The 12,394-nt window shown below is 34.8% G+C and overlaps 1 protein-coding gene across 5 annotated transcripts in view; it reads left to right on the plus strand.

Moving 5' to 3' along the window:
* Nucleotides 1-10,700, plus strand: part of DGKH (diacylglycerol kinase eta) — a 215,747-nt gene extending 205,047 nt beyond the window's left edge. For all 5 annotated transcript variants that reach the window (XM_036011323.1, XM_028526693.2, XM_036011324.1 and 2 more), the window contains one exon: nucleotides 2,202-10,700. In XM_036011323.1, coding sequence (XP_035867216.1) covers nucleotides 2,202-2,291 — 90 coding nt within the window. In that variant the 3' untranslated portion in view covers nucleotides 2,292-10,700. The remainder of the gene's footprint in view (nucleotides 1-2,201) is intronic.
* Nucleotides 10,701-12,394: the final 1,694 nt, after the last annotated feature.

Genomic DNA, 12,394 nt, shown 5'->3' on the forward strand with positions numbered 1-12,394 from the left:
TTCATTTATTTTGTTCTTTAGATTCCATATATGAGTGAAGTCATACGATATTTTTCTTGCTTTGTCTGACTTCACTTAGCATAATACCTTCTAGGTCCATCCATGCTGTTGCAAATGTTAAGATTTCATTCTTTTATATGGCCAAGTAATATTCCACTGTATATATGTGCCACAGCTTTTTTATTCACTCATCTATTGATAGGCACTTGGATTGCTTCCCCAGATAACTATGTTATCACAAAGTATAAAGAATACTTAATGCTTCACTTAAAGAATCTGGATATAACTGTAAAGGTATTTATATTTCAAATTGAGGCAGCACACACTGGTATTATATCTTCCTCTAGGATTTGGCCTTGCTTTTCTTACTTTAACACATGCTCAGGAAATGTCTAGTAGCCTCAAGACTGATTGTGGATGATCTGTTGTCATATGAGAAAATATTTTTCAGGGTGAGCTAAATATTGTAAAAGTTTTACCCTGAAGTTATCTCAAGCTTGAACAAGCACTATTTATGGAAAGAGTATTTTCCAGAAGATTCAGAGTCTCCAGTAGCACTGCTGCTATAGAATTCAAATTGCTCATAAAGTGTTGGGTTGGCCAGAAAGTTTGTGTGGTTTTATCTGTACGATGGCTTTAGTAGCACTTAGTTGTCTTTACCTTCATTCGAAAAAATGTTAGATTGTGTTGTGACAACTGTCATATCAGCATGCATTTAAAAAGAACATCAAAATTGGCAAATTTTAATATTGAAGGTAGAAGAAGAGATGCAACATTTTCAGCATATTATGCTTTATTATTTCAAGAAAGGTAAAAACTCAACTGGAAAGCAAAAACAGATTTGTGCAGTATATGGAGAAGGTGCTAGAACTGATTGAATGTGTCAAAAGTGGTTTGCAAAGGTTTTTGGTACTATTGACATTTTGGCGTAGTAATTCTTTGCTATGGGGCTGCGTTATGCACTGGAAGATGCTTAGCAGCACCCCTGGCCTCTACCCACTGGAAGCCAATAGCGGGAGATGCCCAACTATTCAAAATATTCAAATCTATGAAGTCATTGGCAAAAATGAAAAATATGTCTTTATGGAAAAGACATAACAGACATTTTGGCCAACCCAATACCTTATAATCCTATTTTCTAGGCTACTTTGGAAGTAGTAATCATTTTACTAATTTTCAAATATTTTAAAATCTGTTTTGCAAAGTTATCCACTTCACATATTATGCCCCTTATCCATAAAGAAGCTGTTGTGTTTGGAGACCTTCACCCTTTGTGTTAGTTTTTCAGATAGTGAATGTTGTGGTTATCTTGGATGGGTTTCATTCGTTTCTACAACGGGTATTTATTTGCCAAGTTCCCGCTATGTGTGCACTGTGCAGTCATCATTCATGTCTGAGTTAATTACTGAATTCTTTTTTCTTGTTGTTTGCTTTTTTAACCTATTTTTTTATTTTAATTATTGTTCAAGTATAGCTTTCTGCCAACTATTGAATTCTTGGTTCTTTATAGAAAGATAGTTCTCTAAGAAACAAGAAGAGTTCTGAGGGAAAGGAGCCAAAAGTGTTTGAGGAAAAGCATCAACCCACAGATTCCTATGCTTAAGAATTTTTTACACTTACACATTACCAAGTGTTTAGAATATTTAAATATTCCTCTGAAATCAAAGACTCTCAATGCAACTACAAAAGCATTTGCGTTCCAAATGCAGGTCATGGGCACTGGTGCCTTCCTTTAGGGTTAGGCCCCATGTGCACTTTGTGGAGGACGTGTGCAGGTGCTTTAATTTAAGACTGATTGTGGGTGCCCTGGTTCGTACATTCTTTTCTAGGGATCCCAGAAGAACCTGTGTTCTTAAAAAAAAGAAGAAGAAAAAAGAGAAACAAATGTAGATTTTTGAAGAACTGCCATAGTATATCATTTATCAGAATGTTACATTTCAGATTTGTATAGGATGTGGTTTTTTTTTACTGGTTGGTAAAATTTCAGTGTCAGGTTATTTTTGCTTTATAAACTAATTTTTGTAGCTTTCACTTTCTGAACCATTGTGCACTAAACTAAATGAAGTGAATGCTAATTATAAGTTAAATACTGAACCCCTAATTTTCTCTTGTCAATAAACTTCTTTCTCTTCCTTCTTGCTTTCTTTGTACCTTTTTTCTTTTTTCTTTCTTTCTTTCTTTTTTTTTTTTTTTTTTTTTAGGACCTGGGGATACTGAAAGTGGGCCATGTGAAGCGAATTCTTCAGGGAATTAAAGAGCTTGGAAGGAGTACTCCCCAGATTGAGGTGTAATCATATCGGTGCTATTCTTTGGAAGGGAAGTAATTGCTACTTAATACAAAGTTCTTGGAAGCAGTTGGCTGTTTTTGTAGTTTTCTGCCTAGACAAGTAAGCACCACTGAAGCACCTTGATGACTTGATATTTTGCTGTGGGTGAAAATTTTGATTTGAGGTATTAGAAAATATTTTTGTGCCAAAAATACATTTCACGGAGCCATTTCCTTATTGTACATACCTAACCTGTCCAAATTTGCTTGAGTTAGTAAAAAAGTAGGAAGACTGAGACAATTGGATTGTCAAAAACGTGGGATTGCAAAATGTTTACTTTCCTTAAAGCTGGTCATGTGGAATATTCTTATTGTACAACCACAAAACAGTATATGGCTAAAACCTCTTAGATCCCATTATTGGAGGCATTGGCTTCTTCCTTATATTTGTGGGTTAGGGGTCTAAGATACATTAAGGTGTGTTTTGAATGTTAGATTGGTATCACCTCACATTCCTAGTGCTCAGTGGTCAAAGAATATGTTTAAAATCCCTCAAATACTATGAATGAATGCGAATCTTAACGCATGTTGTTGCTGCCTGAATTCTTTTTCTTGCATGTCACATCTAATATTGTTAACTCTTAGTTTTAATGGAATTAATTTATTACTACCTAAGTACCTTTTTATTAGCTAAAGGCATTTTCTGTTCTTCAGTGTGGACCTTGCATAAATATCCTGTATCTAAGAATTTGTGAACATGTGTCTGTCCCATAATCGACAAAACGATACTCTTTTGCAAGCCAGTTTTATATCCACTTATCATAAACAGTGGGCATACACATTAAGACAATTTTCTGGATATTTTCACAAATTACACGTTCTGTTGTCCAACAAAATTAATTATGCTTTCCAAACCCAAATTTGCACATTTGCTCTTATTTTTCCATTTCGCTTTAATAATTATTTAATGTTTTGTTTGCATTTACAATATAGGAGACTGTTGACCTCCAGAAATTTCTTCAATGTCTCAACTAGGATTTGTATACTGATGACTGATTGGTCACCCAGACTTACCCACTAGTTCAAGTTACTCCTGACATGAACTGCCTCCCAAGAAGAGAAATTTAAATTATTTTAAAGGCCTTTACATTCTTTTTCTTATCTCACCTAATTCTTATATCCTATCTGGTAGATACTATTTTCCTTTTTCTAAACCACTACACTTCAGTGTAGCTCATTAGGAGTCAACATTCCAATTATCAAATGTTTGAAAGCCAAAGGCATACATATAAAAACGCCACACAGGTATCTTTAAATAAGCTTTCTTTAGATATTATATACCAAAAATCAATTGTAATATTTAAAAATCATCTATATAAAAGAAGTAAACAGGGCATTATTGTACTTACCCAGTGGTGACAATTTTCATAAAGTAGCCTTCTAGGTAGGTGCTCAATAGATATCCATACATATATGTGCATATACACATAATATGTATATACACACATATACATTTATATGTATATTCACACTTATAATCGCAAAATATGCTCTCATTGATACTTTCTAGACAACTGTTTGCTGAATGCTTAAAGAGAAATATTGATGGGAAAGCATTAAAATGAACTATTGTCAGACATAATTAGATCAAAGGAGTTAACTATTTGACACTTTATTCTTATTCATAACTTTAGTATTTAACTACTAGTGAAAATCACAGGATTTGGATATCTTAAAAATAAATGAACCCAATGGTTTCCTGACCAAGTATGTCTGACTATATATATTTTACCTAAGTTGTGAATAAATGGACATTTCCAAAGAGAATTATATCAAGTAGCTTAATGGAGTAAAAAGCTCTTTGCTTAAAATTGTAATGTTATCCATACTTAAGAAATCAAAGGCCTTCTTTTTCAGTCCCTTTTTTAGCCCTGTCCCCCACCCCCGCAAGGAGTCCTGCTCTTCCAGGCACTTCCCAATGGAATCAGAATAAAATATACCTCGCCAGGTTCTCAGAACTCCGCAGAGGTCACAGATCCCTGTCCAGCTCTGCCCAAGTAGGAAAGATGGGGCAAGGAGGTGAGGAACTCTAGAAAAAAAATGAATGAATATGAAAATCTTTATTGGTTTTCACTCCCCCAAAATACTGCTTTGCTAATAGAAAAAATTCTCAAGCTATTACATTTTCAGAATGTAAGAGTAAGATGTAAATGATTGGATTTATTTGTTTGATGTTGATCTTTCATTCTTAGATACCATCTTTTATATATACTGTAAAACCTCCATTAATGGAATCTTTGGTTGGGTAGAATTTTCCTGCAAGTGGCTCTTGGATAAGGGAAATCCTTTAAAATGACCATTTAATTTCTTTTATTTTGTTAAATGAGAGCAAATTTTCCTGTCCACTTTGTCATTTGTGGTTATGTAGGACCCAAAGGACTTCACTCAATACCTGTCTGCCAGGGTGGTGCCCTCAGGGCCCCCATAGGTGCCTGTCAGTATCACAGAGGAACCAGCTGCTTCTAATAGGTGAGGTTGCAAAAAACCATGGGAAGAATTTCTCTCCCGGTGCCTGATCACAGCTCTGGGGTGTGCAGGTGAGGCCTCTGTGCTTTGATCCAGCATAAGCTGGGGTGAGTGGCCCAAGCCTGCTCCTGATTGCCAGCTGTCATTGCCACCTTCCAAACTGCTAGGCTGTTCCACAAATTATGCAGATAATTTGAGAGGGATGGAGAGGAATCACAGCCAACACTCACTTCCTTTCAGTCTCATTTTTCTCGAGGAAGAACTTGCTTTTCAAGAAGGAAAGGGACAGAGTCAGGCCTAGATAAAATGCCGGTGTCTGACTTTTCCCTTCCGTGTCTTTCCCCTCCCCTTCTGAGTTTCTTTTCCACTTTCTGGTTTCACATTTTCCTACATGCACACCACAGTGATGGTTGCTCCAAATCTCACTGCTGTATACCACCGTTTTGTCATCAACTGTTCTACTGCAAAATGACTCAGCTCTTCCCACCTTAGCACTAACTGGGGGCCATCTAGCAAAGTTTTAGGAAAAAAACAATGTAAAGAAACTAATTTTACCTTTTGCATTTTATAAATGGAACCTTGCTAGTCTAAGTGAATTTTAATGGATTACCAAGCATGTTAAGCTCATTTTCACGGGGGGCCACATCAGCCTCGTGGTTGCCTTCAAAGGGCCAAGTGTAATTTTAGGACTGCATAAATGTAACTACTCCTTAACAGTTAAGTGAGAGCTCAACACTGCCTCCAGGTAGAAACAAGGTGCCTGGCCAGATAAAACAAGGTGGAGGGCTGGATTTGGCCTGTGGGCCTTGTGTTTGCCACCTATGGATTAGACAATTTGGGGATCATGGTGTGTGTGTGTGTGTGTGTGTGTGTGTGTGTACGTGTACACATATATGTTGCTGTTACTGAGAAGAGGTGACCCGTGAATGTCTAGATCTGTGCTGTGCAGTGTCGTAGCCACTAGCCACATGTGGCTGTTTAAATCTAAGTTACTTTATGTAGAAATTGAGTTTTTCAATTTCATTAGCCACATTTCAAGGGCTAAATAACCACAGTGGACAGTACAGATGTTGAACATTTACATCATTACAGAAACTGTACTGGATAACATTGAGCATTGCTACCCTAAATGGACCCACAGCATCCTTATCACCTGGGAACTTAAGAAAAATGCAGATTCTTAGGTTTAGTTCAGACCTACTGAATCAAGAATTTTAAACAAGATTCATCTGAATGATTAGCACTGGTCTAAATACGTTTTATCCCTTTGAGATATTAGGTATCTGAGGTCTTCAAAAGGTCCTCAGAATAGCTCATTCCCTCCCCAGTCCACTGTTTCATATCGCCTCTCCAGCTAATCCTAGAAATCAGCTAAAACTCATTTATCACCCTGAGTTTTCTTCTCAGTCCATATTCCTAATTCTGGTTCTAGATGAGCCCTACCTACCCAGTGATTACATTTTGGTGGCAAAGGTGGAACACAGGAGATTGTCTACCTAGCACAGCTGGCCTTACCCCATATCTTACCCCATATCTATTGCCAATCTACGTTCACTCAGTCCATTGCTCTTGAGGCACTCTCATTTGTTCACAACTTAAGTCACAGAAAATATTTCAGAAGAATTATGCACTGAGATAAGTAAGATTGGGTCAGTCTCCGACAACTTGTACTTTTTCACTTTCTCTTATTGGTAGATTATCCTGTTGACATAGTTCATGCTTGAGGGCATAGCAGCACTCACTTTAAATGAATCATTAGGCGTAAAAACTCAAAAGATTGCCAATAAAGTGAAATGTGTCATTAAAGCCCTCAAGGACCTGATGTTTGCTAGACTAACTCTGTTTTTCTTATGCTAATTTAATCTTCATTTTCAGATAGCTAATAATTTCTTAAAATAGTGTCTGAAAAATACTGTATTATATTCTTGACCCTCAAAATACAAATTATTTTATTCTACAATAAGACCTTTCCCAATGACTTACTGTCAATAATCCTTCACTTAATTTTTTATATAATTTACCAAAACATTGCTTCCTAGATATTCTTTAGCTTATTTTTGTGAATGAAAAGGTCACTACTTTAATCTTAATGGAAGTCACTTTTAACAGGAATTAAGGAAGCAAATATTCATGCAAAGCCGTGACTTAGAAAATTATAGTGGGAACTCTAAAGCAAGTTATCTGTTATCTCCAGCTGGGCTAATGACATATTGGACTTTTGTGTTAATGCAGATGGGAATTCTTTAAGGATGTAACTCTTCATTGAGCTATAAAAGCATTATCTCTCTCAACCTTGGTATCTAGTGTTTCTCCTGTCCTCTTTTCCCCCCAGAAAATAAACTCATCCTGCAATTTTCAGGTGGAATTTGGATAAAACAGTGGGTTTAGAGATTCATGGTACAAGTGGCAGTTTTAAAACGCCAAGTCCTTTAAATCAGCTGAGAAGAGTGAAACATAAAGATTCCTCAAATGCTATCAGACAGTTGCATAACCTCCCCACACCTCTCCATCTCTGCTCATCACACGTGCCAGTCCAGTGGGGCATGGGACTGGGTTGTCCCTGCTGTGGCATCTCCCTGGTGGCTTTGCATAGCAGTCTCTCTGTCAGGTGTAATATGTTGCCTTTGCAATAGGATGCATTCCTAAAAAAATAGCCAAAACTTTAAAAAGGACATGATTATTGGTTTTATACTAAGCACAGCACTAATTTTTAATCTTTCTTGTTTTCTCTTTAGTATTTTCTCTAGGTTTTGTTTAGAGATATTTCTGTTAAAATAACAAACTGTAAAGGTTTATTATTACAAAGAACAGTGAGATAAAAGACAGCTGGACTGTACCTGTTTGCGTACTTCTTTCTGTTATTTCCAGGAAAAGTTGTTTAACAGAGTAACTGAGACTACATTAAACTCAGTAATATTGTTTTAGAAATCACATTACTAATATAGGTAAACAGATTAATTTCCTTTATGTAACTAAGATATTCTATTTACATATATTTATATTCTCTCTCTTAATTTTTATGCACTTCAAGTTTTAATTGGAAAAATAGAACCCAAGCCATTACTTAAAGTTCTAAAAACTTTACATAAAGTATTTTATTTTAGCTGCAAGTTATTCATTTCATAGGAATTTATTAATAGTCCGGGTATTTCATAGGAACTGCATTTCAAGAGTAAATTAGCCAAACTTAAAGGAATGTAGGGTTACTTTTAGATGTATTAAAATAAGTTTTATACTCAGTTAATGATGCCATTGAAGTAGGATAATGAGGTTAGATATACAAGCTATAAAAGAAAAAATATATTTTGTGGTCCTTTCTATTTTATTGTACTATTGTTTACCACAGCTTAGCCATGTCTATTTCTATATTCTAAGTATTAAGCTGATATATAACTAATATTTCTTACAGTTCTGGTAACTGGTAACATATATTGTAAAAGGTTTTGCTATTGTAACATTCCCAGTTTTGTGAGTTATATATTGTATATTAAGATGACTAATAAATTGAAGTAATATATTTGACGAGAGCTGGAAAATATGGTAATTATTTTCAAATCTTTAAATAAGTTGTATCAAATTTTTTTCCACTTGAGTGAGATAAAATTCTCGCTTTCGTGTTAAAATGTCTATTTATACAACAGATTTCTCCTTTTACTGGTTTTATTAATTTTCATATTAAATTTTTTCTTATCTTTTTGTACCCAGATAATTAGGTCATGCTGGTTATTCAAACTGCCAAACTATACTTTGGTTTGCTGGACTCGTAGCAGACAAATATTAATAACAAACCAGCTTTGTATATTTTGTAGCTTTGGGGCAAGAATTTTACCTTTGAGTCTCTAAGGGAGAGGCAGTGCTATTACCAGCAAAGTCAACAATGAACAGTATTGTTTGTGATCATCAGTAGAAGGTTTTCACAAGTTGTATAAATCAGTGCATTTATTTATTATGTTGTGAAATGTAATCTTTATACAAAATGTGTATTCTAGCTGCTTTCTTGTTACTGCTCTTGCTTAGAGTGTAATAGCTCTGTTAATGATTTACTTGCATACTTGAAGTACTCATTTCTCTCAAACAGATGCCCAATTTTTTTCCTTCTTTAAAACAAAAAGTATTCTCTACCATCATAGGTAACTAAATAGTAATAGGGATAGTGTTCAAAATAATTATCATGGTTAAAATAATTATGGAAAAGGCAAAAAGCCAAAATGAAATCACCACCATTAAGGATTTAATGTAGCCAGGGAATTCATCATGCTATTTTTTGCCAATATGTATGTAGTTTATTTTCAAATCAGAACTTTTCTGTGGTGAATTTTCAATTTTTGTTGTACCGTAAAAGAGATCTCAGTGATTATATTGCCAATATGACATTCCAATGTACATTAAAAATCTTGAACCCCAAATTATCACATACCTCCAGTGGCTAGCTCCAGGTTCCAGAGTGTGTATTTCTAACACATGATTGCATTTAATCTGGGCTACTTTACAAATAGTAACCATGGTAACTAATAGTTTGTTTCTGTCAATTAAGTCAATGGGATTTTAATTGAGTTCTTAGTTATTTTGGTTTAAAAGTAGTCTCTATTCAACTGTTTCAAAAACAAAATCTAAAACATAATGGCACAACATAACACACAGAATAGAATCACATTTTCAAGAAAATAAAACTGTTCTGACTTAATGTGGGGCAGTGTTGTATACCAAAAAAAATCAGTTTAGCAAGCCCTAAATTCAACTATTTTATAGTGTAAGCAGTAGATGAATTGTAAACTATTTAAAAACTATAATAGGAGATCCAGAATTAATTTATTTTAATTTTAAAGTCAGTGTTTAATATTAATTTTACTGTTACACAAACAATTATTGAAGGCAGGAAAAAAGAAAACATACGAGAAACATCATATGAGAATTAAAAGAAAAGAAACTTGGGTTATTTTGGAAAGGTTTGCAAATAAATAATTTGAATATAGATAGCTTTCACCTTATATTATAGGAGCACAAAACCTGTGAGATGTATGGTATGTACAGTGTCACAAACACCACCCAGAATGTCACCCTGGTGAAGCCTCAGAGACTATGTCTGCACCTTACCCAAATAATCAGTAGAATTCAGGGGGCCCATTTCACTGTTGAAATTTAGAAGCCATTTAAACAAGTAGTTTGGATGACCTACTAATCATTTTTATTTCCTACATAAGGCAAATAATGTCTGCTTTCTCCACTGAGTGATTGGCAGAGGGGGAACCTGTCAGAAGGGCTTTGCTAGTTCCTGGAGAAGAACTCTGATGAATACAGATCAGATCATACCATTCAGACAAAAGAGACTTTCATGAACCCGCCTTCAAATTTTTAGCAAGGATAGATTTTCCTTTCATTTGAAACCAAAAAAAAAATTAAAATTCGTAATACTACACATAGCTGGATTCTGTGATTCTGGAGATGGGAATATGGTTTAGGTGTATTGAGTTCCATAACTGACTTTGGTGCTCACTCACTGTGTCCTTTCTACAAACTATATGCCTCGGTCTCCCCAATTAGAGATGGCACACAATATTATCAATTATAAGTTCTTGGGAATTTTTCTTTGACAAAAAATTATGTAAGTGTGAATCATACCTAAATTTACCATTTCTTTCCCACTGCCATTTAAGACATAAAAAAGCTTCTAAGGCTATAGCTTAAAAATTAAAATTCCAAATTAATATCCCTTGATGTTCAGTTTAAAAATAAGAGTGAAGTAACACTAGTACTCTCTGTATTGTAGGTTATGGGTATTTTCATCTGTGCATACAGGCTCATATTATTCATTTTAAGATTATCTAAAAACTCACCTCTGAAATCTCCAGAAATTTAGTAGTGTTTTTTTCTGTACCTACTCCAATCATTTTACAGCAGTGAATATTTTTTAAATTAAGACCTTCATGTTTTCTAGTATTAATTCTCTAATGAGGAAAATGTTTCTTTCTTCTTCCTCTTCTTTGTTTTTTGGAGGGGGACTTTATTTAAATCAGTTGTTAAAAAATGGATCACAGGACTCCCTGACTTTGTTGTATCCTGTGATTCTGTATACTGAGTGACTGCTGAATGGCTTCCTCCCTGCTGGATCCCAAGCATGGATGGATCATTGGCTACATTCTCTGCCTGTTGGATTGGTGCTCTCTAACGCAAAGTACCTTCCAAACTTCCTTAAAGAGACTAAACTAGCAATTTCCTTAATTACTGCCATAATGAAAACCTTAGTACAATTAAGGGAAATAAATTGGAATAACCTAGTTAAAATCATTAAATATACATTAGAGTAAATGAATATTGCTTTTATTTTTGCCTGACATTTGAATTCAGTCACTATTTGATCCTTGGCTTAAGGTTTCTTTGCCAAATCTGGTGTTTATTACAGCATAATGTGATAACTTGGAACCCCCTAAAAGTGTTAAAGCTATATGACATAAAGAAAAAGACCAAATCAGAACTTATTCACATGGTATTTTGATGTCTTAATAGCACAAGTTAGTTTTTTTTAATGTTTATTTTATTCTCTTTTGAGAGAGAAGGGAAGGGAGAGAGAAATATCAGTTTGAAGAAACATTGATCGGTTGCCTCCTGAACATACCCCAACTAGGAATCAAACCCTCAACCTAGACATGTGCCCTGACCAGGAATTGATCTGGTGACCTTTCGGCTTGTGGGATGACGCCCAACCAACTGAGCCACCCCAACCAGGGCACAACTGGTCATAATGACAGATCTCTAATGGATGATTCCAGAATGATTTGGTATAGTGACAGAAGAAATCACTTTTCTAGGACTTTGTTTCCCACAATGACCTGATACATAGTTGACCTTAGTATAACTAAAATTATGATTTTTTTAGAGCCTGCCCTATTTATAGATTTTAATTGTGCAATACATTTTAATATACATAAGGTTGAGGATGAAAAAATTGCAAACTTCAGCAATTCTTTTTTTTTATTTTATTTATTTATAACTTCAGCAATTCTTTTGTCTCTTCTCTTTTTACTTTAAAAGCTTTCGGAAAGCTTTGGCGAGATGACAGTTTTCATAGCAACATTATATGATTATATCCTTCCGCCAAGAAACTCATAAACTGAAATATGGAACAAAACAAATGCTTAATTCTAATCTTGACCTTGGATTGTGTAAGCAAAAGCATTTTATATCTCAAAGTTTTTTCAGTATTTATGCTGTTGCATATTTCATTTTTTGTCCATTTCAAAATTGAATCTGCATTTTATGTTCTATTTTTAATTAGTTACAGTAAAGTGATAATTCCATTGCTTTTATTATTACAAACTCACCATTTTTCTATCCTGTGCTTTTCTGGTTTTCGGCAACCAGTTTTCCTACCTTCTTTCTCCATCTCTAGTCCATCTTCCTCATTGTTGACACAGTGGTCTTTCTGAAACACCAATTTACCTTGCATGTTTTGCTAGAAGTTCTTAAATACACTCTCTTTACAGCATAGCAGCCTAACAGTTTAGCATGATGCATAAGGATCTCTGTGACCCTGACTTTTTAACATCCTCACCCCACCATTTTTTCACTTTTTTTAAGCATCCTCATCCGCCATTTCCTGTAGAG

This window comes from Phyllostomus discolor, chromosome 11 (genome assembly GCF_004126475.2).
Source record: "Phyllostomus discolor isolate MPI-MPIP mPhyDis1 chromosome 11, mPhyDis1.pri.v3, whole genome shotgun sequence".
Taxonomy (NCBI): Eukaryota; Metazoa; Chordata; class Mammalia; order Chiroptera; family Phyllostomidae; genus Phyllostomus; species Phyllostomus discolor.